We start from the raw sequence: 27,575 nt of genomic DNA, 5'->3' as shown, positions 1-27,575 counted from the left end.
TTTCCCACTGCCAGGGTACACAGATTTTACCTTCTGCTGCCACTCTGCCACCAGCTATTACGTCCAACAATAGCTATATGTGTAATTTGCTGTAAATAAAATAAATAAAATAAACCATTAAAAAAAAAAAAAAAGGTTTAATTTTTCTGAGGTGCCCGGGTTGAAAACTGTGTTGTCCCAGTTGTGTATTGGACACGATGTGGGCTGCACGACCGCTGTCTGGGACCTCCTGTTGTGTTTATTTACAGCCCTGGTATCACCGCTAGGTACCAGGGCTATTATATCACGCTGCCTACCTACCTGCTGCCACACTCACACTACTCCTCCATTCCTCCTGCTGCTGCTGCTGTCTGTCTGCTGTGTTTCCCACTGCCAGGGTACACAGATTTACCTTCTGCTGCCACTCTGCCACCAGCTATTACGTCCAACAATAGCTATATGTGTAATTTGCTGTAAAAAAAAAAAAATAAACCATTAAAGAAAAAAATAAAAGGTTTAATTTTTCTGAGGTGTCCGGGTTGAAAACTGTGTTGTCCCAGTTGTGTATTGGACACGATGTGGGCTTCACGACCGCTGTCTGGAACCTCATGCTGTGTATTTACGGCCTGGTACCACCGCTAGGTACCACAGCCTATTATGTCTCGCTGCCTGCCTCATTGACTGCCTGCTGCCACACAATCATCCTCCTCCTGCTGCTGCTGCTGCTGAATTTACCTCCTGCTGTCTGTGTGTTTCCACTGCCAGGGAGCACATACAATGGCGCTTCCACCATGCACCACCAGCTATTTATTACGCTCAAAAATAGCTGCATTTCTTTAAAAAAACGAAAAAAATTTAGATGGTTGTATTTTTAAATTGTTTGAAAGTGTATCCATTCAAGTGCAAGTTATGCACTGACTGCCAGGTATAATGTGCAGTCACAAATGCAGTGAAAGGTATGCAGTGACTGCAAACAGCCGTTTGTGTAGTGACGGCCGTGCTGGACTGGTGTGCACCGTGACGAGAGTGCAGGTGATGGTGGCTTTTCAGCCCATATGCTTGCCCGGCTGATGTAGCTGAATGACAGAACAGTGACTTTCCAGCTGATCAAATTTGGTCTGACCACAATGAAGCAACGACCTTAATATCTTTTGTGTGCCACCCCCACCCGAGACACTCAAATAGCCGGCGGTCATTGCTTCATTGTGATGCGCAAGCCCCTTCACCGCGGCAAGGTAATGATCACGAAGGGGGATGGGCACATGTACACGCACCAGAAAAATTAGTGTAGCGGCCGCTGCTAGCAGCGGCCTTAAAAATTCAGGAATCCGCCTAGAGTCCTGGACCCTGTTGGTAGTGGCGGAGAAGGCAGTCAAGCGGCCTGCAGGCAGAGATGCTGTGTGTGGGGAGTGGACTGACTTAGTCTTCGGTCGTGCAGTAGCCCTCCGTGATCCATTCCTCATTCATTTTGATAAAGGTCAGGTACTGAACACTGTCGTGACTTAGGCGACTTCTCTTCTCAGTAACTATGCCTCCAGCTGCACTGAAGGTCCTTTCTGACAGGACGCTTGCGGCAGGGCAAGAGAGGAGTTGTATGGCAAATTGGGACAGCTCTGGCCACAGGTCAAGCCTGCGCAACCAGTAGTCCAAGGGTTCATCGTCGCTTTTCACAGAGTCTACATCCACACTCAAGGCCAGGTAGTCGGCTACCTGCCGGTCCAGGCGTTGGTGGAGGGTGGATCCGGAAGGACTATGGCGAGGAGTTGGACTAAAGAACGTCCGCATGTCCGACATCACCCTGAGATCGCTGGAGCGTCCTGTTCTTGCCTGCGTGGACTTGGGAGGAGGAGGGTTACTGCCAGTGGTACCTTGATTGCGTTGTGCAGCCACATCACCCTTAAACGCATTGTAAAGCATCATCGACAGCTTGTTCTACAAGTGCTGCATCCTTTCCGCCTTTTGTTGAGTTGGTAAGAGGTCCGCCACTTTGTGCCTGTACCGAGGGTCTAGTAGCGTGGCCACCCAGTACAGGTCATTCGTCTTGAGTTTTTTGATACGGGGGTCCCTCAACAGGCTGGACAACATGAAAGAGGACATCTGCACAAAGCTGGATGCAGAGGTACTCTCCATCTCCTCTTGCTCTTCCTCAGTGACGGGACGCAACTCCTCTTCCTCCCCCCAGCCACGAACAATACCACGGGAACGTGGAGCAGCAGAAGCCCCCTGTGATGGCTGCCGCGGTTGTTCTCCTTCCGCCGCCTCTTCCTCCTCCACAGAAACACCTTCCTCATCATCACCATCATCAGAGTCTGACTCCTCTCCTTCCCCACACGACTCCTCTTCTTCCTCCTCCTCCCCCCTCTGTGCTGCCGCCGGTGTTGTGGAAACATCGGGTTCGTGTGTAAATGGCTCCAATGAATCCTGCTGCCCTAACTCTTCTTGTTCATGCTTCTCCACAGCTGTATCCACCACTCTACGCACGGCACGCTCCAGGAAGTAGGCATAGGGGATCAAGTCGCTGATGGTGCCCTCATCGCGACTCACCAGTTTGGTCACCTCCTCAAAGGGCTCCATGACCCTGCATGCATTTCGCATCAGTGTCCAGTTGTTGGGCCACAACATCCCCATCCTCCCAGATTGTGTCCTTGTACTGTAATGATACAGGTAGTTGGTGACGGCTTTCTCCTGGTCTAGCAGGCGAGAGAACATCAGCAGAGTGGAATTCCAGCGAGTCGGGCTATCGCAAATCAGGCGTCTCACCGGCAAGTTGTTTCTACGCTGAATCTCTGCAAAGCGTGCCATGGTCTTGTAAGAGCGCCTGAAATGCCCACACAACTTCCTGGCCTGCTTCAGGACATCCTCTAAGCCTGGGTACTTGGACACAAATCTTTGCACGACCAGATTAAGCACATGTGCCATGCAGGGTATGTGTGTCAGCTTTCCCAAATTCAACGCAGCAATGAGATTGCTGCCGTTGTCACACACCACGTTGCCGATCTCAAGCTTGTGCAGGGTCAGCCATTGCTCCACCTGTTTGTTAAGAGCAGCCAGGAGAGCTGCTCCAGTGTGACTCTCCGCTTTCAGGCAAGACATGTCTAACACTGCATGACACCGTCGCACCTGGCATGCAGCATAGGCCCTGGGGTGCTGGGGCTGTGTAGCTGGGGAGGAGATGGCGGCACCAGCCAAGGAGGAGGAGGATGATGACAGCGAAGCGGTGATAGCAGGTGGAGAGGAGGTGGCTGGAGGCCTGCCTGCAAGCCGTGGAGGTGTGACAAGTCGGTCCTCTGCGCAGCCACGTACTCCCTGCTTGCTGCCATCGGTCACCAGGTTGACCCAATGGGCTGTGTATGTAATGTAGTGGCCCTGCCCGTGCTTGGCAGACCAGGCATCCGTGGTCAGGTGGACCCTTGACCCAACGCTGTGTGCCAGAGATGACACCACTTGCCTCTCAACTACACGGTACAGTTTGGGTATGGCCTTTTGAGAAAAATAATTGCGGCCTGGTATCTTCCACTGCGGTGTACCAATGGCCACAAACTTACGGAAAGCCTCCGACTCCACCAGCTTGTATGGTAATAGCTGGCGAGCTAATAGTTCCGCCACGCCAGCTGTCAGACGCCGGGCAAGAGGGTGACTGGCAGACATTTGCTTCTTCCGCTCAAATACTTCCTTCACGGACAGCTGGGTACTGCTGTGGGCAGAGGAGAAGGAACCGCTCAAGGGAAGAGGCGGTGTGGATGAGGGTGGCTGTGAAGGTGCAAGGGAGAAAGTGGATGAAGACGATGCACCTAAAGGAGGAAGAGGAGAAGGAGTTTGGCTTGTCTTTTGAGGAGTGCTGCTTTTACTCAGGTGTTCTTGCCATAGCTGTTTGTGCCTTCTCTCCAGGTGCCTTCGTAAGGCACTTGTCCCTACGTGAGAGTTGGCCTTTCCACGGCTCAATTTTTGCTGGCAGAGACAACAGATGGCTTTGCTCCGATCTGAGACACACACGTGAAAAAATTTCCAAACCGCTGAGCCCCCCTGGGGTGATGGCGCTACGGTGGCATCAGCAGCAGCTGACGTTGAAGGGCATGTGTGCTCCCTGGCCATAGCTGGCGATACATGGCACCGGACACTGCCCCCAGCTGTTTCTGAGGACGAGCTCCCTCTGCTTCTATCATGGAGTCGTCTCCTCCTACTCCTCTCTGACTCCTCCTCTGAACTGTCCCCCTGGTCATCTCCTCTACCGGGAACATATGTGGTATCCGTATAATCGTCATCATAATCCTCCTGGCCAGCTGCGCTTTCCTCAGACACCTCCTCAAGTGCACCAACTTCAGGTGGTCCACCATCATCCCCATCCACACACGTTACGTCCATACTATCGCCACCTAACTCAGACGTATGAGGTGGTGTACCTGCGCCTTCTTGTTGTTGTTGCAGTAGTGGCTGGGAATCAGTGATTTCACCACCACCACCAAATAACTCCTGCGAAGTGTCAAATGCAGCGGATGTGGTGCTTGTTGTAGCGCTGGTGGCTGCGGGAGATGAGGTGTTCTGTGTTAAATACTCAATCACCTCCTCACGATTTTGGGAAGTGATGGCACGTGCCTTCTTCTGAGCACTGTATTTTGGGGCAGGTCCGCATGAAATCACAGCAACACCACCTCGCACAGCCACAGACCTGCCGGTGCCTGGTGGCCTTCCTCTGGGTCTGCCTCTACCTCTTCCTCTACCTGGTTTGTCCATTTTGTCCATCTCGGGGGTATGCTAGCTATATGCAGTGAGGTGGGTTCTCACTCAACACAACAGGTAGTTAGATGCAGTGAGCTGGGTTCACTCAACAGTAAAGGTACTTAAGATGCAGTGAGGTGGGTTCTCACTCAACACAACAGGTAGTTAGATGCAGTGAGGTGGCCAGGTGGGTTCACACTCAACACAACAGGTAATTAGATGCAGTGAGCTGGCTTCACTCAACACAAGGCTAGGTATATGCAGTGATGAGGTGGGTTAAGTAAACACAACAGGTATTGGGTAGTTAGATGCAGTGAGCTGGGTTCACTCAACAGTAAAGGTACTTAAGATGCAGTGAGGTGGGTTCTCACTCAACACAACAGGTAGTTAGATGCAGTGAGGTGGCCAGGTGGGTTCACACTCAACACAACAGGTAGTTAGATGCAGTGAGCTGGGTTCACTCAACAGTAAAGGTACTTAAGATGCAGTGAGGTGGGTTCTCACTCAACACAACAGGTAGTTAGATGCAGTGAGGTGGCCAGGTGGGTTCACACTCAACACAACAGGTAATTAGATGCAGTGAGCTGGGTTCACTCAACACAAGGCTAGGTATATGCAGTGATGAGGTGGGTTAAGTAAACACAACAGGTACTGGGTAGTTAGATGTAGTGAGCTGGGTTCACTCAACAGTAAAGGTACTTAAGATGCAGTGAGGTGGGTTCTCACTCAACACAACAGGTAGTTAGATGCAGTGAGGTGGCCAGGTGGGTTCACACTCAACACAACAGGTAGTTAGATGCAGTGAGCTGGGTTCACTCAACAGTAAAGGTACTTAAGATGCAGTGAGGTGGGTTCTCACTCAACACAACAGGTAGTTAGATGCAGTGAGGTGGCCAGGTGGGTTCACACTCAACACAACAGGTAATTAGATGCAGTGAGCTGGGTTCACTCAACACAAGGCTAGGTATATGCAGTGATGAGGTGGGTTAAGTAAACACAACAGGTACTGGGTAGTTAGATGTAGTGAGCTGGGTTCACTCAACAGTAAAGGTACTTAAGATGCAGTGAGGTGGGTTCTCACTCAACACAACAGGTAGTTAGATGCAGTGAGGTGGCCAGGTGGGTTCACACTCAACACAACAGGTAGTTAGATGCAGTGAGCTGGGTTCACTCAACAGTAAAGGTACTTAAGATGCAGTGAGGTGGGTTCTCACTCAACACAACAGGTAGTTAGATGCAGTGAGGTGGCCAGGTGGGTTCACACTCAACACAACAGGTAATTAGATGCAGTGAGCTGGGTTCACTCAACACAAGGCTAGGTATATGCAGTGATGAGGTGGGTTAAGTAAACACAACAGGTACTGGGTAGTTAGATGCAGTGAGCTGGGTTCACTCAACTGTAAAGGTACTTAAGATGCAGTGAGGTGGGTTCTCACTCAACACAACAGGTAGTTAGATGCAGTGAGGTGGCCAGGTGGGTTCACACTCAACACAACAGGTAGTTAGATGCAGTGAGCTGGGTTCACTCAACAGTAAAGGTACTTAAGATGCAGTGAGGTGGGTTCTCACTCAACACAACAGGTAGTTAGATGCAGTGAGGTGGCCAGGTGGGTTCACACTCAACACAACAGGTAGTTAGATGCAGTGAGCTGGGTTCACTCAACACCACGCTAGGTATATGCAGTGATGATGTGGGTTAAGTAAACACAACAGGTACTGGGTAGTTAGATGCAGTGAGCTGGGTTCACTGAACAGTATACAGTAAAGGTACTTAAGATGCAGTGAGGTGGGTTCTCACTCAACACAACAGGTAGTTAGACTTAGATGCAGTGAGCTGGGTTCACTCAACACAACGCTAGGTATATGCAGTGATGAGGTGGGTTAAGTAAACACAACAGGTACTGGGTAGTTAGATGCAGTGAGCTGGGTTCACTCAACACAAGGCTAGGTATATGCAGTGATGAGGTGGGTTAAGTAAACACAACAGGTACTGGGGTATATGCAGTACTGGGTAGTACAATGTGCAGCTCCCTGTCACACACACAGGCAGTCAGTCACTGAATGTGCTGGGCTGCTGGCAGTGGCACACACACTATCAATTAGCAAGGCTGTGCATGGAACAAAAGTGTCAGAAAAAAAAATGTACAGGTTGAGCTCTGAAAAGAGCTTTTGCTGGGTGCTTTAAAAGCAATATTAATCAGTCAGGAACAAGCAAAGCAGCCTAGAACCGAACTAATCTGTCCCTAAGAGAAAAAGTCTGCAGCAGCTGTCCCTTTCCTCTCTCTAGCAGGCACACGAGTTATTGTAATGGCCGCCGGAGGCTGCCTTATATAAGGGGGGGGTGGGGCTCCAGGGCTTACTGTAGCCTGAATGGCTACAATGTGCCTGCTGACTGTGATGCAGAGGGTCAAAGTTGACCCTCATAGTGCATTATGGGGCGAATCGAACTTCCGCAAAAGTTTGCCTGGCGCAGGCGAACGCGAACCCCCAATGTTCGCCTGGAACCGTTCGCCGGCGAACCGTTCGGTACACCTCTAATCTTCATCACATTTTGTGTAAATCACATAAATTTTGACATTGGCCTGGGGGTCAGAGATATCAGGGGAAGTCACGACTTCTCCAGATAGTCCTGAGTCCAGACTGCTGAGGACACTGCAAGCATCATCCAGCGTACTTTCAAAATCATGTACAACATTATCACAAACATTTGCATAACATGGCATGTCATATTTAGCAGGAGTATCACCTGCCTTAAGGTCAGAATCGTCCGAGGGGATCCCTCCTGTCAGCTCTGAGTTTATGCGGCTGGCCTTGGCTAATGTACTGGCCAGAACAGGTACAGCAGCATTTACATAACAATTGTGAATATTGACACATGCATTTTTCTCAACCAACATATGACTTTCAACATTATCACAGGCCTGTCTGTCAGAGTGATCAGAGTAGGCCGAGACCTCCTCTGGTGGCTCTGAGCTCAGGCTCTTAGCCAGATTACGGGTAATGGCTAGAACAGGTACAATACAATCCACATCACAGTTATCAGGGACACATGCATTTTCATCAGTGATGACAGGTGTAGACACATGTAAATGACAATCAGTGGGCTCTACGCTTAAATCTGATACCTCTCGCACAGCTGCGTTATGTATGGTAGAAAAAACAGTTAAAGTGTCCCTGTCCCCCTGTTTCCCTAAAGGTTTGCACAGTACCTGGTTTGGTTCAGGGAGTCCGGCTTGGGCCTCCTGCATGTCCGCAGAGTACTCGTAATGGCACACAAGGGTGCCTAGATCAGTGCAAAGCACAGTAGAAGTAGGAATCTCATCGAAAGCCCCCTCTTGAAAACCCAACCCCCATCCGGCCTTCTCAGGACCTGAGACAACAGGGTCGTGGTTGCGCCCGACTTCAGTCAGGGCGAGGAGCTTCCGTGGGAGAATATCTTTCTCAATGGCAAGGTTGGAACGGACTGAGGAAACGTCCACTTCCAAATCTCTGGAGCAAAAGACGATCTGGTTGTTCCCTGAAGCACTCTGAAGATCTCTGGAACTGTAGGGCATCTCTGACACGCTGACAGGCAGTGCAAAGGGTGATGCCGGTGACGATTCAGGGTTGCTAGCCATCTCGGGGCTAGGTACTGTAGTTCTCTTCCTCTCTGGACCGAAGAACTGTATGTGGGCCGTCTCGCCACACAACTTATACAGGCGAACTGCTGAGGTGTCTGACTGGGGAGCAGCATTAGCAGTAGCTGCAGGTCTCAGTGGCTTAAAGGGAACCTAAACTGAGAAGGATATGGGTTTTTCCTTTTAAAATAATACCAGTTGCCTGAATCGCCTGCTGATCCTGTGTCTCTAATACTCTTAGCCACAGCCCCTGAACAAGCATGCAGATCAGGTGCTCTGACTGAAGTCAGACTGGATTAACTGCATGCTTGTTTCAGGTGTGTGATTCTGCCACTACTGCAGCTAAAGAGATCAGCAGGTTTGCCAGGCAACTGGTATTGTTTAAAAGTAAAAACCCATATCCCTCTCAGTTTAGGTTCCCTTTAAAGGGAAGGTTCAGGGAGGGGATTCAAAAAATAAAAATAAATTTCCACTTACCTGGGGCTTCCTCCAGCCCGTGGCAGGCAGGAGGTGCCCTCGCCGCCGCTCCGCAGGCTCCCGGTGGTCTCCGGTGCCCGACCCGACCTGGCCAGGCCGGCTGCCAGGTCGGGCTCCTCTGCGTTCCATTTCCTGGGACTTCTGCGTCCCACGACAGCGCGATGACGTCATCGGACGTCCGCCGGGCTGTACTGCGCATGCGCAGAACTACTGCGCATGCGCAGTACAGCCCGGCGGACGTCCGATGACGTCATCGCGCCGTCGTGGGACGCAGAAGTCCCAGGAAATGGAGCGCAGAGGAGCCCGACCTGGCAGCCAGCCTGGACAGGTCGGGTCGGGCACCGGAGACCACCGGGAGCCTGCGGAGCGGCGGCGAGGGTACCTCCTGCCTGCCACGGGCTGGAGGAAGCCCCAGGTAAGTGGAAATTTATTTTTATTTTTTGAATCCCCTCCCTGAACCTTCCCTTTAAGGCTCACTGGACCAGGAGGAGTAGATGAAGTAAGCTTACCTCCTTCCCAGTTCTGGGACAGAGTTCTTTGACTGTCCAATACCAGGGTTCTCTGGTTGTCAGGTATAGGAACCTGATGGTACGCCCTCTCAGTGGTGCATACAGGAAAGTCTCGTTCCGTGCCCTCTTCCATGCCAGGAAGTTTCACTGTGGGGGTCACGGGTAGAGGTTCACTTCTCTCCACCGAAGCACATGGTGAGGAGTGCAGATTCGCTTGAGCTAGCTGGGCTTCATGCTGGAGCTGGAACTGACAAAGCCACTCTTGGTGCTCTGCCTCCAGCTGGCACATCCTTGCTTCATGCCAGCGCATCTCTGCCTCATCCTGGAGACGAAGTTGCTCTCTTTCGAGAAAGTACTGCAGGTGTGCAGGGTCGCCAGTGTCCCTCAGGTGCTGCAGCAGCTGCTGTTCCACCTGATCAGTGACAATGAAGGATTGCCCAGGGCTGTCGGTTCCTCTGTGAGTATCATCCGCAGCATCTCTGGGTGCATCAAATTCCCTGTGGGTACTTTCCGTCTCCTGAGCTGGGTCAGCAACATCAGCACTTTCAGGATCAGTGGTACCGGGTCTCTCTGGACCGGGTTTGCGTGAGGTTTCCATCGCCTGGCCATCTGCTTCCATGAGGATTCTCCTCAGCGCAGCTTGGGTTTTTCCCCAAATATCGATGCCTGACAAAGGTTTTGTAGGTCGGGCAAGGACATGTTTTGGTAATTGACTTGCTCAGACATAGCCAAATAAAAACTGTAACTATCTGGTTCTATGCTATATCAAGATGCACCGTCTATGTGCTCAGAGCTTAAGCTCTGTAGAACAGTTACTTAAATAACAATGTTCTATTGTTCTGAAAATGATCTCCAAACAACTGCAAAAACTAACAGCAATTTGGGCTCCGCCCCATCGCTGCCTACCAATGTGACGAACAGCCCCGCAATCTCGTCTAACTTACTCCAGTACCAACAGGGATTAATCGCCTCCAATGGCCTGTAAGACTGTGAGCAAGTTGACGTTAAAATAGCGGTTGCTGGATCGTCAGGTAATAATGCGACAACGCGCGCCAATCTTGTCTAATCTGACACCGTTACCATTCGGGGAATAGACACATCCGATGGTTTGTAATAGGGTGAACAGAGTGACGCCAAAGATTGGTCGCACCGCTGCCGGCAATGTGACGTATGCGCAATCACCCACCAATTCCTGTTCCCTTTGCTGCAGTTTACCATAAAGCCTCAGACCCTGAGGGAATCCTGAAGACAGTCAGAACTGCAGGCAAAGTAACCTTTTGGATTGGTTGGTGAGTCCACACACAGTCCAATTTCGATTATATATACAATCGATACACTCTGTGCTCTCATATAGAGGCCAGGTCGCTGCCACCAATCCGCAATAAAAGCGTGCGAATGCGCTAATTCTAACTCTAGCTAAATCCTGTAGGAAAAAGGGTTAATTAGACAATCTTTCTAGAGATAGCAAAACTAACAATATTTAATATCAAAACAGTTATGGTAACATGTCTCTCTGAAGCTGTGAATTCTTTTGGCGGAGATTTGTTTCAGAACAGCACTTAGACGAACGATTTTTAAATCGTTTATTTAAAGAAATAATGCAGAACAAAATATAGCAATAGAAACAAATGGATACAGAAATAATAAGGGTTCAATATGAAAGTAATAGCTGATTACAGTCTGAGCAGTTTGTCAAGTTACCGTGTCCTTTGCGGTAAGTCCCACAGAGATATGTACTCCAATTCTGGAAAGTTCTGTGGAATAGGTATTAATCCTTTTATCATCCAGCCCAAATCCGTGATGGTACAGGATGGCTGGGGTCTCTCTCTCCAGGCTGAGTGTCAGTCGGTTTTAATTCTTTCTCTGCCAGAAGGTGTGGCTGGTAACAAGAAAGATTTCCACCCTTAACAATCTGTCCTCAGGCTGCTGAAGTCCGCCCCTATTGTCTGAGGGACAGAATTGGCAGTTTCTCCAAGTATGCCATAACTTAGCGGATATCTGACATATCATATAAAACCCAACATTTTACATTCCGTCAGCATGCGCTGAACCAATCGATATCAAACTTGCTTGGAGTGCTACCTTCCCTGCCTATGTAATAGATATCTCAGGCTGTTAGATGACTAGGTGATTGGTTAACGTCTCAGAAGGTGTGCTGCGCTAGTCGCATGGCGTACTGCGAGTTGTGGACCGCTGGGCCCAAACGGTTCCGCAATATCCATTGAATTATGGACTACTATGAAATGAGATAGCAAAAGCTCATTAAACCAGGGACATGTCTCTGGGTGTTCTCAGGACAGGCAGGAATGTCACCTAATGATTTTATGTTCCTGTATCCTGCTTCTTATCAGCAATTCCTTGTAGTAGATCTGTGAGCTATGTGAATGCTGTTTTTTTGGGTTTTATTGGGGATCTTCAGGAAGTGTAAACAAGCACTCACATTCCCCCAGTGCAGGGGTTGTGAGATGGAAAAAACATTCATTTTCTAAAAGCAGGCTAATGTATTTAAAGGGGCTCTCTGGATCATTTTTTGGGCACCTTTACATGCGCTTGCCGCAATGGCGTTCGCGGAATCGTGACAGTGAGGTCCTTGGTCACAACACCCCGGAACTGGTCTAAAGTATAACACAGCAATGACACAGTAATCCTAAGCTTGGGTGTGAGGTCCTTGGTCACAACACCCTGGAACTGGTCTAAAGTATAACACAGCAATGACACAGTAATCCTAAGCTTGGGTGTGAGGTCCTTGGTCACAACACCCTGGAACTGGTCTAAAGTATAACACAAGCGTAATCTGGCTAAGTGTGAATTCCCAGGTCCTCCTGGTTCTAACACACTGGGGGATCTGACTGAGGTCTGAGCGCTCACACGTAAGTATTCGCAACGGCAGACAACCTGAGACTGACCAGCAAGATGTATATATAGTGCAGCACTCCTCAGCGCCGCCCAGCGCCACTCAGCCAATCACCCACTGCGCTGGGATCAGCTGATCGTCCTGATCAGCTGATCCCTCTCCCACTGGCATAAAGTTCCTGCCTCCCAGCGCGCGCGTGCGTAGCTCTCCATCTGTGTGCACTAGAAGGCTCAGACAAACCAGACGCATGCTGCTGTGCGGAAACCGCCGGTCTGAACGCGGAGACAGCCGCCCCGCAGCCAGACAGCATCTCCGCAATCCATTACACAAAGAAAGCATTTAATAACTCTGCCTTACCTTGGTCATCCACCATTGAGTTCCCACCCTCATCCTTTAGGAGTCCTATACAGTCAACCTTTCTTTTTTTAGAGTTGATGTACTTGTAAAACTTTTTTGGGTTAGATTTGATATCCCTAGCGATTTGATTTTCAGCTTCGATTTTTGCCAGCCTAATTTCTTTTTTACAATTTTTATTGCACTCCTTATAATTGCTTAGTGCAGCCTCGGCCCCCTCCTGTTTTAGGACCTTATAGGCATTCTTTTCCTTCTTCATTTTATCCCTAACCTTTCTATTCATCCATAGAGGCCTTTTTTATTCCTAGACATTTTGTTTCCATATGGGATATACATACTACAATATTGATTGAGAATAAGTTTAAAAGCTTGCCATTTCCCTTCAGTGTCCTCCCCTTGTAGTACATTATCCCAGTTCACCAAACTTAGTGCCTGCCTAATTTGATTGAACTTTGCTTTTCTAAAATTCATAGTTTTAGTGGTCCCGCTGCCCCGTGGCCTATCAGTCACCAGATCAAACGTTATCATGTTGTGATCACTATTTCCCAAATGTTCTTGAACCTGCACATTTGATACATTATCTGGTCTATTAGAAATGATCAGATCCAGTAACGCATTCCCCCTAGTTGGTTCCGGTAGGATTAGACTGTAAGCTCCTCTGAGGACAGTCAGTGACATGACTCTGTAAAGTGCTGCAGAAGATGTCAGTACTATATAAATACATAATAATAATATGGTAGGGCATTAGACTATGACTATGGTAGGATTAGATTGTGAGCTCCACTGAGGACAGTCAGTGGCATGACTGTACTCTGTAAAGTGCTGCAGGAGATGTCAGGGGCAGGGCTATATAAGTACATAATAATAAAATGGTAGGGCATTAGACTATGGTAAGATTAGATTGTGAGCTCCTCTAAAGACAGTCAGTGACATGACTATGTACTCTGTAATGTGCTACAGAAGATGTCAGTGCTATAAAAATAATAATAGTATGGTAAACCATCAGACTATGGTAGGATTAGATTGTGAGCTCTACTGAGAACAATCAATCAGTGACATGACTATGTACTCTGTTAAGTGCTACAGAAGATGTCAGTGCTTTATTTATGCATAATAATAATATGGTAGGACATTAGGCGTATATCAAAAAAGGGCGCCTGGAAAAAAGGGCGCGGGGTGTAGCCGAAATTAGAAGTTTGAATGCAAAACCGTATTTTTCGTTTAAGAGGTTATAAACGATAATTTAGTGCTAAATACGTTAAATAAACGGAAATGAAATGGCAAAATACCGTCTATAACAGTAAACGAATTCTGAAATGAAACGTCAAATAGCGTCTATAGCAAAAACGATATTTACACTTGTATTAAGCATAGTACTAGAATGGTAGGTTTTACAGGTATTTTACTACAATTATACCTAACTTTAGGGTCACAGATATCTCTCCTTATCCCTATCCCTCACACCTAGACCCCTCTTTGTGTAAATACACATAATGTAATAAATTGTATATATTACATATATTGTACTATAACTATACCTAACCTTACTCTCATACAGAGCCCTCCCTGTACCTATCCCTAACCCCTAGACCCCCTGGTGGTGCCTAAACCTAAGACTCCCCTGGTGGAGCCTAAACCTAAGACCCCCTGGTGGTGCCTAAACCTAAGATTCCCCTGGTGGTGCATGAACCTAAGACCCCCCTGTTGGTGCCTAAACCTAAGACCCCCCTGTTGGTGCCTAAACCTAAGACCCCCCTGTTGGTGCCTAAACCTAAGACCCCCCTGGTGGTGCCTAAACCTAAGACCTCCCTGGTGGTGCCTAAACCTAAGACCCCCCTGTTGGTGCCTAAACCTAAGACTCCCCTGGTGGTGCCTAAACTTAAGACCCCCCCTGTTGGTGCCTAAACCTAAGACTCCCCTGGTGGTGCCTAAACCTAAGACCCCCCTGTTGGTGCCTAAACCTAAGACTCCCCTTCTGGTGCCTAAACCTAAGACCCCCCTGTTGGTGCCTAAACCTAAGACTCCCCTGGTGGTGCCTAAACCTAAGACCCCCCTGTTGGTGCCTAAACCTAAGACTCCCCTTCTGGTGCCTAAACCTAACCACCACCCTGGTCCTAACCCTCCCTGTACTTATCCCTAACCCCTAGACCCCTAGTAATGCCTAAACCTAACCATCCCCACTGCACAAAACACGCTAAACACATATAAACAATAATATATTTAATCCTTAAAATACTTCACTCCAAATAACATGAATAAAATAATTTATATATTTGTAATAGAATAACTAGCCTTAAAATCACGTAGAAATCTTAAAATAACAGTAATTTGTAATAGAATAACTAGCCTTAAAATCACGTAGAAATCTTAAAATAACAGTAATATTTAAAGCGATATTTTAGTAACTATAATCAACGCATTATAAGTGTAAAAACAAAGTTAATACCATAAGCGATGTATTTCTAATACAATCAGCTTTAGAAACGTTATTTAAGCATTATACATATGAAAACGAATTTTAAATGATAAAAGAAGTGTAAACGAAATTTTAGTTGTTATAGTTTTATAAGCGCATTTTTAAAACGAAAAAACTAGTTAAAACCCATATAAGCGAAATTTACAAACGAAAAAATAAGTATAATACAAAGTCTAAACTAACTTGTAAACGATATTTGTTATAAACTTTATCCTGTAAACGAAAACCTTTGTTAACACGATCCCTGTAACCGTTATTTCTCGTGCGCCCTTTTTTCCTGTCGGGCGCCGAATAGCCGATATTTTGCATTGCAGTCTATGGCGGCGCCCTTTTTGTCCACTATCCCTGTGCGCCCTTTTTTACTAGTTCCGGACATTAGACTATGACTATGGAAGGTATTAGATTGTGAGCTCTTCTGAGGACAGTCAAGTGACACGACTATGTAAAGTAGTGCAGAAGATGTGAGTGAGAGAAAGAGAAAGTGAGAATGAATAATACAAACTTTGTGGGAGAGAGAGGGACAGATATATGAAAATGAGACAAGATGGAAAGAGGTGAGGAAGAGAAATAGAGAACATAAGAAAGATGGGGAGGAAAAGATTGAGAGGTAGAGACATAATGCTGGGCATACACGGCTCGACGAAGGCTTATCAATCGAGCCGGTGGCGCTGATGAGCCATGATTGATAATATCCTACGTGTACGATTCCGCGCTCGATCCCCGCTGGAGGACAATAGCGGCGAATCGAGTGGAAGATAAGAAGCACCGGCGGGGACGAGCGGGAATCGATCCGGGTGCACGCGCGGATGAGCGGGGACGCGGCGGGAGTCGATCAGGCGGCTAACCGGCCGCCGGATCGACCTATGTATGCCCAGCATAAGACATAATGAGCATGGGGAGAAACAGCAGAGAGATCTCACCAAGACTGCTGGCTTTCTATATCCTGTTTGGTAGGGACATGAATTTTGGAGAGAGGACATAGCAGGGAGGAGGGAGACCCGGGGAAGAGACACACAGACACACTAGAAAAACAAAAAGAGATAAGAGATCATAAAGTCCGCTGGCAATCACGGTCATCTAAATTGTCCCCAGATTAAAGCACACAGAGGAAGCGCTGCGCAGTTCTGTCTCTACCTTCTGGCAAAGAACACACTTGTCTTTCAGTTTTCTGAGCGCGTTTTCCTGCATACTTTTTCTGCACACCAAATGTGTGTCTATGCAGGAAAACGCGCGCGTTTTTTCATAGAAGCTGATGTAATTGATACAAAAAACTGACAAAATGTGCAGAGTCATGATGCAGAATGTCAGTTTTTTTTCTGCGCGCGAACAAAATATTAAGTGTGTACTAGCCCATTGATTAACATGAGTTTTCAGTTTTTCTGTGCAGAAAACACGTACGAAAACAGTCAAGTGTGTTCCCTGCCTCTACGTGTCCCAGAGGAGCTCCCAGCTGCAGGGCAGTTCCAGCTCTCTACACATCGCTGGCTGAGTGAGAGTCCACAGGCTGGAGCAGTGCAGGCTGTACCTGACCATTTGAAATTGCCGCTGTGTAGTGTGCCTGGGAAGAAAGGGGGCGTGGACCAAATCTAGTGCAGGAAGTAGAATGAAGCCCTGCACTCGCTGCACATATTAGTGATTGCTGGCTTCTCCGCTGATTGTCGCTGATTGTGTCGGGCTGCTCCCAACCAGCCAGGTGCTTTAATTTACTGATGGGGACAACGGGGCTCTTAGAGAAAGAGAGCGGTCTGCGCCTGCTACCAGGATGGGGCCCCCTAGTGACCTAGGTCCCCATAGCAACGGCTATGCCTGCTATCCCTGTTCCTAAGCCCCTGCCAACCGTTTAGCCATCTTCTCCCCCAGTGCAGCTGCACCCTCCCCATCAAGATGCAGCCCATCCCTGCTGTAGAGCCTGTAGCTGACTGCAAAGTCTGCCCAGTTCTCCAGGAACCCAACACCCTCCTTCCTACACCAATTTCTCAGCCACATATTTAACTCCCTAAGCTCCCCCTGTCTCTCGATGTAGCACATGGCCCTGGCAGTATTTCAGAAAACACCACCTTGGAGGTCCTTGCTTTAAGTTTATTTCCAAGTACCTGAAAATCATTTTTGAGGACCTTCCATCTCCCACTAACTTTGTTATTGGTACCAATGGTATAAAAATTAAATTAGAAAATCACACCATATTTAAGCCACTCTTGCACTTATTGCCCATTGTATCTTGTTGTGGCACTACACCACAATCACAGTACTCTTTGTTCTATTATAGTGGGTGGCCGTGTTGACTTTGAGGATTTTGTTGAACTGATTGGTCCAAAGATGCTTGCAGAAACAGAAAACATGGTGGGTGTACGAGAACTGAAGATCGCCTTCAGAGAAGTAAGTAACTTACAAACATTACTGAACTTTACTGTTGTACTGTAACGATTGGTGTCAGCAAGAACAGATTTCTCTGATTATTGGTGATCTGCAGTATCACCAATAATACAGACGCTATACCTGATTACGTGTGATCTGTAGAATCACCAATAATACTGGTATAGCCAGGACCAGGACAACCAATGTGAGGGTATGTGTTTGGTGCAACAGTAATGATAGAGATAGTCGGTATTCCCAGAGGAGCTGGGAAATAGGGGTATATCTATGTAACACAGGAATACAAACTCCAGCAAGCTGGAAATACAGACAATAGTGAGATAGTTCACCCGAGGAGTGGGTGGAACTATGTTAACAAGTGTACTGATCACCTGAGGAATGGGTGATTCAGACTGTACTGTAGCCACTATTACCTGAGGAGCAGGTAGAGAGGATAGTACTGTAGTGACTATTCACCTGAGGAGCAGGTGATTCAGATTGTACTGCAGCTACTGACCACCTGAGGAGCAGGTGATTCAGATAGTACTGCAGCTAGTAATCTCCTGAGAAGCAGGTGATTCAGACTGTACTGCAGCTACCGACCACCTGAGGAGCAGGTGATTCAGATAGTACTGCAGCTAGTAATCTCCTGAGAAGCAGGTGATTCAGACTGTACTGCAGCTACTGACCACCTGAGGGGCAGGTGATTCATATAGTACTGCAGCTAGTATTCACCAGTGAGGCAGGTGATACTGGCAGAGAATCCCTCACCAGTGACTAGGCTCACTGGTGAGGATAGGAGAGTCAGACAAGCAGGTTTGGCAACGAGCGGACAGATACGGTACAGAGACAAAAAGCTAGATCAGAGTAGTGTTTCAGGCAGGGTCGGCAACTATATCAGATAGGCAAAGGTACAGGATCAGTAAACAGAAGAGTAGTTAGGCTAGCAGAAGGTCATAACAAATAATACAATTCAATTAGTACTTTAAACTATCAACAGAATCTGGCTAAGTGTGGATCCCCAGCTCTAGCTGGTTCTAGCACACTTAGGGATCTGACTAGGTCTGAGTGCTAACACGTAGCATTTGCAACAGCAGACGCGGATCAACTGAATGACCTGTCCTATATATACACCAAGCGCTCCACAGCGCCGCCCCAGTCACTCAGCCAATCCGGAGCACAGCTGGAGTCAGCTGATCGCCTGATCAACTGACTCCCCTGCTAGATGCATAAAGGTCCTGTCGCCTGGCGCGCGTGCTCGTAGCCCTTAGTCTGTGAGGGATAGACGGACTAGTCAAAGCACCAGCGTGTAACTGCGCGGCGGAAACCGCCGGCTGTGACCCGGAGATAGTCGCCATGCCGCTTGCTGTTGCGGCCGTATCTCCACTATTCATTACATGTACTTTGTACTTCACAAAGATAAGTTACCTCCAAGGCAACCACTGTATAGACGATAGGTGAGATTAGACCCGACCCCACTCGGGTAAAGAAGTCGCTCTAAGTAGATCAGAATACGGGGTAACACCTCTCCACCACCGGTGGATGGCTTGGCACCAGGAAGAATAAAATAAAATCTGTTTAAAATTGGGAGGTAGTGGTAAACTTGCCTCCCCATTAAAGTCTTGAATTGTCTGTATGAAGCAAAAAAACTTTATTGTATACTCTACAAACAATGCAACGTGTTTCGTATGTATTCCACCTCTTCCTCGGGTAATTAACAGGAGTAACTTATACGAGCTCTCAGCAGGCAAGGCATCTCCATCACAGAGACACCTTGCCTGCTGAGAGATGATATAAGTTACTTCTGTTAATTGCCCAAGGAAGCGGGTGAAATACCTGCGAAGCACGTCACATTTGTGGAATATACAAGAAAATTTTCTTTTTTCGTGATACAGGTTTTTAAACACTTTTTTGGGAATGCCATTCATCAGTGCTGGAATCTAAATTATTAAAAAAAAAAAAACTTGGAAGGCCTGAGTGATAACATCCTTGACCATTTAACAAATAGGTTAAATAAAGGAAATTTACTTTGAGTATCAGAATAAGCAATGCATAAGTAGATTTATTAGAAATTGCTTTGCTTGGCTTTACAACTGCTTATGCTGTACAAAGGACAAGAAAACATAATCTAAACATGGAAGAAAGGAGGGAAGCAGGGAATTTGGGCGCATGAGGCAAGTGGACAAAAAGGGAGCCGCCATTGACTCTCATGTTAAATATCGTTTAATAGGCGACCAATGGAAAATTTGGGCGCCTGGTGAATATTAACGTTTTCAAAGGGCACCCGGTGAATAATAACGTTTACAAACATACTTACATATAATAATGTTTACAAACATATTTTCTATAGTTATCGTCTCTAGCTACGTAAAGTTTCATAACTAAAATGATATTTAGTGGAATAGTGGAAAATACAAAGATCTTCAAATAACTAAACATATCGATTAAAAAAAATAATTTGAAAAACAATATGGGAGTTTTAGGGTTAGGCACTACTAGGGGAGTTTAAAACTAAATATGTTGATTTAAAAAATAGTTTGATAAATGATATAGGAGTTTTAGGGTTAGGCACTGCTGGGGGGTCTAAGGGTTAGGCACCACCAGGGGATCTTAGGGTTAGGCACCACCGAGGGGGGTCTTAGGGCCAGGCACCACCAGGGGGGTCTTAGGGTCAGGCACCACTAGGGGGTCTTAGGGTTCAGCACCACCTGGGGGGTCTTAGGATTAGGTACCACCAGGAGGGATTTAGGGTTAGACACCACCAGGGGGGTCTTAGGGTTAGGTACCACCAGGGGGTCTAAGGGTTAGGGATAGGTAGAGGGAGGGTTCTGTGTGAGAGTAGGGTTAGGTTTAGTTGTAGTAAAATGTTAGTAATTGTAACGATCGGTGTCAGCACACAGAGAGAATCTGATTATTGATGATCTACAGAATCATCAACAATACAGATGTATACTCGATTATGGATGATCTGCAGAATCACCAATAATACAAGTATGACTAACCTCTGGACACCTAATAAATGTACGTGTTTGGTGTAACTGTAGGATATCTCCCGTGAGGCGAGAGACACAGACAACTCGGCCAGGAACCACCTGAGGGGCAGGTGGTCCTCAGCTGTGCAGGAACTATCCCCTTGAAAGAGGAAATAGAGAGAACCTGACCACCCGTGATACTAGGTGATCAGATGTTGACTGTACTGCGGCCAGGGGCCTCCAAGGAGCAGAGGCCACTGGCTGTGAGCAGGCCGGACTTTTCTGAGGAGCAGGAGTCCTAACAGCTAACTGACACTTTGTGAATAAAGTCACAGCTAGTACAGACAGACTGAGCACTCAAGGGATGAGTGACAGCCTGGCGGGTCGGGCAGGCCAGGTCGGCAACACACGAGCAGATAAGGTACAGAGACAGGAGGCTGATTCAGTAACCAGGTACAGGCAGGGTTTGGCAACAGGTAGGCAGATATGCAGAGGTACCGAATCAGAAAGCAAGAGAGAGGTTGACAGAGCAAATAGTCATAACATATATAGAACAGAGTCCTAGCCTGGGGTGTGAGGTCCTTGGTCTCGACACCCGGGGACTAGTCTGGAGTATAACACAGTAATGACACAGTATCCCTAAGCTTGGGTGTATGGTCCTTGGTCACAACACCCTGGAACTGGTCTAAAGTATAACACAGCAATGACACAGTATCCCTAAGCTTGGGTGTGAGGTCCTTGGTCACAACACCCTGGAACTGGTCTAAAGTATAACACAGCAATAACACAGTATCCCTAAGCTTGGGTGTGAGGTCCTTGGTCACAACACCCTGGAACTGGTCTAAAGTATAACACAGCAATGACACAGTATCCCTAAGCTTGGGTGTGAGGTCCTTGGTCACAACACCCTGGAACTGGTCTAAAGTATAACACAAGCGTAATCTGGCTAAGTGTGAATTCCCAGGTCCTCCTGGTTCTAACACACTGTGGGATCTGACTGGTCTGAGTGCTCACACGTAAGTATTCGCAACGGCAGACAACCAGCAACTGACAGGCAAGCTGTATATATAGTGCAGCGCTCCTCAGTGCCGCCCAGCACCACTCAGCCAATCACGCACTGCGCTGGGATCAGCTGATCATCCTGATCAGCTGATCCCTCTTCTACTGACATAAAGGTCCTGCCTCCCAGCGCGCGCGCGTGTAGCTCTCCATCTGTGTGCACTAGAAGGCTCAGACAAACCAGACGCACGCTGCTGTGCGGAAACCGCCGGTCTGAACGCGGAGACAGCCGCCCCGCTGCCAGACCGCGCGGCGGTGTCTCCGCCATCCATTACAGTACCCCCCCACCCCCTGAGGAGTGGACTCCGGACACTTCCCACCAGGCTTCCCAGGATGTGAGTCATGAAATTCTTTCTTTAATTCCTCCGCATGCATGCGACAATCTGGCACCCACGTTCTTTCCTCCACACCATATCCTTTCCAGTGGACCAGATACTGCACGGAATTCTGCACTAACCGAGAGTCCAGAATCTTTTCGATCTCATATTCTGGTTGGTCATCAACCAACACAGGGGGGGGGGAGGGGAGAGGAATCCACGTGCACTGCTGGCTTCAATAGAGACACATGGAATGATCTCACACCTCGCATGCTGGCTGGGAGATCAATAGAGTAAGTGACATTATTAATTTTCTTGGACACTGGGAATGGTCCTTTGAATCTAGGACCCAGTTTGGGTGAGAGTTGCTTCAAGGCCAAATGCCTAGTGGATACCCACACCAAATCTCCTGGAGAGAACTTTCACTCTACAGACCGCTTTTTATCTGCCTGTCTCCTCTGGGTCTGGAAAGCTATCCCCAGGTTCTTCTTAACCATTCCCCAAATCTCCTTCAGAGCCCTCTGCCAATACTCCAGAGCCGGAAATGGTGTAGATGCCACCGGCAATGGGGCAAACCTAGATGATCTTCCCGAAACTACCTGGAATGGGGAAAATCCTGAAGAGGAGCTTTTCAGGTTGTTGTGCACAAATTCTGCAAACGGCAAAAATTTTACCCAATCGGATTGCACATCTGCAACATAACATCTGAGAAATTGTTCTAGGGATTGGTTAACTCTCTCGGTCTGGCCATTGGTCTGTGGGAGGTAGCCTGATGAGAATGCAAGGTCCATATCCAGCTGATGGCAAAAAGGGTCTCCAAAACTTAGATACAAATTGGACTCCCCGATCTGACACTACATTTTCCGGAATGCCATGCAGCCGGAAAATGTGCTGGATGAAGAGATCAGCCAATTCCTGGGCCGAGGGGAGTCCTTTCAGAGGAACAAAATGAGCCATCTTACTGAATCTGTCTACTACCACCCAAATGACCGTCTTGCTCTCAGACCTGGGGAGTTCTCCCACAAAATCCATGGACAAATGGGTCCATGGTTCACTTGGGACTGGTAAGGGTTGTAAAGTACCAACAGGAGCCTGACGAGAAGGTTTACTCCTAGCACACACTGCACTCTCTCTTACAAACTCCTTACAATCTGCTGCCAGTGTAGGCCACCAAGCACATCTGGCCAGTAAATCCTGAGTTCTGGTGGCCCCGGGATGACCAGCATTCTTGTGGGAATGAAACAGCTGTAAGAGTTGTAGGTGGAAGGGCAGTGGCACAAACATGACCCCATCAGGCTTCCCCGCTGGAACATCCTGTTGGTAAGGACTCAGTGTGACTGTCCAATCCTTCCAGGTCTCAGTGGCTGCCAAAATTACCTTTTGAGGTAGAATGGTCTCAGGGGCTGAGGACTGTACAGTCTCGGGCTCGAAACACCTGGACAAGGCATCGGCCTCGATGTTTTTACTACCAGGGGTATACGTAATTACAAATCTGAATCTTGCAAAGAACAGGGACCACCGGGCCTGAAGGGGGCTAAGTCTCTTGGCGCCCTCTATGTACTCCAGATTTTTATGATCTGTATAAACTGTGATAGTATGTTCAGCACCTTCTAGCCAATGTCGCCTTTCCTCAAAAGCTAATTTGATGGCTAAAAGCTCCCGGTTGCCTATATCGTAGTTTTTCTCTGCGGGTGAAAACCTACAAGAGAAGTAGGCACATGGGTGGAGTTTGCCCTGCAAGCCCTATCGCTGAGACAATACAGCCCCCACCCCCACCTCTGAAGCATCAACCTCTACGATAAAGGGGAAGGTGACATCTACATGTCTTAAAATAGGTGCGGAACAGAACAGTTTTTTCAGTGTAGAAAAAGCAGCATGTGCCTCTGCTGACCAGTGGTGAGTATCAGCCCCTTTCTTGGTGAGACTGGTGAGGGGCGATACTACTGTAGAGTACCCCTTTATAAACCTCCTGTAGTAGTTGGCAAAGCCCAGAAATCTCTGGAGTGCCTTCAGTCCCACAGGCTGAGGCCACTCCAAGACAGCAGAAACCTTCCCTGGATCCATAGAGAGGCCAGATGTACAGATAATGTACCCCAAGAAGGCAACAGAGGTTACTTCGAAAAGGCATTTCTCTAGTTTAGCGTAAAGCAAATTCTGTCTTAACTTCCCTAGAACAAACTTAACATGCTTTCGATGTTCCGAAAGATTGGATGAGAAGATCAGTATATCGTCCAGATAAACTAAGACGAACTTCCCCAATACCTCCCTGAATACCTCATTAATCAACTCCTGGAAGACGGCCGGAGCATTGCACAACCCGAAGGGCATCACCAGATACTCGTAGTGCCCGTCGGGCGTGTTAACCACTTCACAACTGAGGGGTTTTACCCCTTCAGCATCCGAACAATTTTCTTCTTTCAGCGCTCCTTACATTCATTCGCCTATAACTTTATCATTACTTATCACAATAAAATGAACTATATCTTGTTTTTTTCACCACCAATTAGGCTCTCTTTAGGTGGGACACTATGCCAAGAATTATTTTATTCTAAATGTGTTTTAATGGGAACAAAGGAAAACATTTTGAAAAAAACATTATTTTTCAGTTTTCCGCCATTATAGTTTTTAAATAATGCATGCTACTATAATTAAAATCCATGTAACTTATATGCCCATTTGTCCCAGTTATTACACCGTATAAATTATGTCCCTATCACAATGTTTGGCGCCAATATTTTATTTGCAAATAAAGGTGCATTTTTTTCAGTTTTGCGTCTATCCCTAATTACAAGCCCATAATTTATAAAGTAACAGTGTTATACCCTCTTGATATAAATATTTAAAGAGTTCAGTCCCTAAGGTAACTATTTAAGTTTTTTTTTTATTGTAATTTTTTTTAATTTATTTTAATATTACAAAAAAAAAAATATTGGTAACAATTAGGGAGTGTGGGAGTTAATGAGTTAAAATTAATAGTGATAATAATTTATTTGTATGTGAAAAATGTTTTTGGGTGTAGTATTACTTTTTGGCCACAAGATGGACACATTTTTTTACAGGTGTCCTACAAGCGTCAGAAGGACGCTTGGAGGAAGGGAGGCTGGGAAACTGAGTTTTTTCACAATGATCGGCTGCTTCTCGTAGAAGCATGCTGATCATTGCGGGGGCAGAGATCAATGAACGGGAATGTATTTTCCCGTTCAATGATCTCCGGGTGAGCGGGCAGCGGCGTGCACGATCGCGGGAGTGCGAGCGGGAGCATGGACAGCGGCAGCGGCGGTGGCGGCGGGGGGTGCGTATATCTACGCTCCGGGCGGGGAACTGAAGTCCAAAGGAGCGTAGATATAATGTACCCGGGCAGCAAAGTGGTTAAAGGCCGTCTTCCATTCGTCACCATCCCTAATCCGAACTAGGTTGTATGCACCTCTCAAATCCAGTTTCGAGAAAATCTTGGCGTTGGTCACCTGAGTGAATAAATCGTCTATCAAGGGTAAAGGATAACGATTTTTCACTGTGATTTTGTTTAAGCCTCGATAATCAATGCAGGGACGAAGGCCTCCATCTTTCTTTTTTACAAAAAAGAATCCTGCCCCTGCTGGTGAACGAGAGGGACGGATGAAACCCTTAGCCAAGTTTTCTCTGATGTATTCCTGCATTGCCAGTTTCTCAGGCCCAGACATATTATAGAGGTGACCCCTGGGAGGCATACAACCAGATCTTAAATCGATGGGACAGTCGAAGGTACGGTGGGGGGAAAGTTTATCTGCTGATTTGGGACAGAATACGTCAGCAAATTCTGCGTATTGTTTTGGCACACCTTTAATCTGAATCTTGGTGTTACCCACGGTTACTTTTGCTAAACAGTGATGATGACAATGGGTTGACCAGCTCGTTAGCTGACCTGAAACCCAATCTATCTGAGGGGAGTGAAGTTGTAACCATGGCATGCCAAGAATAACGGTGGAGGTTGCCATATGCAGGACCAGAAATTGTAGACTCTCTTTATGTAGCACCCCAACGCTGAACCGCAAATTCGGGGTTCGAGACAGGGGATGTCTACTTTGCAGAGGAGAGTCATCTACTGCAGTGACCAAAACCTGTTGGTCTAATGGGAGTATAGGAACCCCCACATTTTTTGCAAACTCGTAATCTATAAAGTTAGCCGCTGAACCAGAGTCTATGAAAGTGGTAACGGTCTGGCCCTCCCATGTGACAGAACAGGGAAGGAGCAAACGATTATTGTTTAGAGGTAATGTTTGCGCGCCTAGGGTATTACCTCTGTCAACATTGTCCATACCCTCCTCCTCTTCCATCTCCTCAAACTCGTCATATGTGATTGTGGGCCGCCGCCGTGGAGTAGAGCTCCCCACAACAACATCTGCGCAGCACACTCCAACGTCGTCTTCAAGATCTTCTCGGCCGACCTCCTGTAATTGAAACCCCTCCTGCCCAACTTGCTCTGGGATTTGGGTTTCAAAGTCCTCCTCGGACTCGCCTTGCATTTCAGTGCGCGGTGCATTTCCCACAGTCAATGGTTGTGAATCCGCGCACAAAATTTCTGGCTGTTCCATTGACCTTTGAAAGTTTGTTGGGCTGGGAATAGCTCCTGCGAATACCCCATTGTGTCCTGAGGAAATTCTTCGGACTGGTTATTTGGCAGTTGTGTGCGTGGTGTCGCTGCCGGTTGTGTCAGCTTTGTGCCCACTGGCTCCTTGTAACTGGCTGAGGACTCGGACCTCGTGCGTGATGTGCTGGTGCTGCTTAACCCACTGCTGGACGCTTGAGAGGTCATCCAATTAATTATCTGGTCCTGTTCTTTAGGATTTGTGAGGGTTGATTTCCTGGACAACATGGGCGGTATTGAGTGGGTTTTCTTCGGTGCTCCACTGTGGCCTGTACGTGAACCGTCAGGGGGAACACCTCTTCCCTTGCCCCTCCCTCTTTCACAGGATTTCTTCTTCATTTCACTTATCCTTAAAGTACACGCTGACTGGCAGCAGTACAGTGGCAGTACAGAAATGCTATACAGTGGCGGGTGAGCGGTGTACTACTATTCCCAGCAGAGACACAGAGCACAATGCTATACAGTGGTGGGTGAGCGGTGTACTACTATTCCCAGCAGCGACACAGAGCACAATGCTATACAGTGGTGGGTGAGCGGTGTACTACTATTCCCAGCAGTGACACAGAGCACAATGCTATACAGTGGTGGCTGAGTGGTGTACTACTGTTCCCAGCAGCGACACAGAGCACAATGCTATACAGTGGTGGGTGAGCGGTGTACTACTGTTCCCAGCAGAGACACAGAGTGGCAGTAAAAACAATGCTATATAGTGTGGCTGAGCGGTGTACTACTGTTCCCAGCAGCGACACAGAGCACAATGCTATACAGTGGTGGGTGAGCGGTGTACTACTGTTCCCAGCAGAGACACAGAGTGGCAGTAAACACAATGCTATATAGTGTGGCTGAGCGGTGTACTACTATTCCCAGCAGCGACAAAGAGCACAATGCTATACAGTGGTGGGTGAGAGGTGTACTACTGTTCCCAGCAGAGACACAGAGTGGCAGTAAAAACAATGCTATATAGTGTGGCTGAGCGGTGTACTACTGTTCCCAGCAGCGACACAGAGCACAATGCTATACAGTGGTGGGTGAGCGGTGTACTACTGTTCCCAGCAGAGACACAGAGTGGCATTAAACACAATGCTATACAGTGGTGGGTGAGCGGTGTACTACTGTTCCCAGCAGCGACACAGAGTGGCAGTAAACACAATGCTATATAGTGTGGCTGAGCGGTGTACTACTGTTCCCAGCAGCGACACAGAGCACAATGCTATACAGTGGTGGGTGAGCGGTGTACTACTATTCCCAGCAGCGACACAGAGCACAATG

The 27,575-nt window shown here is 47.6% G+C and overlaps 1 protein-coding gene across 2 annotated transcripts in view; it reads left to right on the top strand.

Moving 5' to 3' along the window:
* Window positions 1-27,575, top strand: part of LOC137533904 (calcium-binding protein 2-like) — a 511,029-nt gene that overhangs the window by 214,045 nt on the left and 269,409 nt on the right. For both annotated transcript variants that reach the window (XM_068255205.1, XM_068255204.1), the window contains one exon: window positions 17,249-17,358. In XM_068255205.1, the coding sequence (XP_068111306.1) occupies window positions 17,249-17,358 (110 nt within the window). The remainder of the gene's footprint in view (window positions 1-17,248; window positions 17,359-27,575) is intronic.

Source organism: Hyperolius riggenbachi, chromosome 10 (genome assembly GCF_040937935.1).
Source record: "Hyperolius riggenbachi isolate aHypRig1 chromosome 10, aHypRig1.pri, whole genome shotgun sequence".
Classification (NCBI taxonomy): Eukaryota; Metazoa; Chordata; class Amphibia; order Anura; family Hyperoliidae; genus Hyperolius; species Hyperolius riggenbachi.
This window is presented reverse-complemented; position numbering and strand designations above follow the sequence as displayed.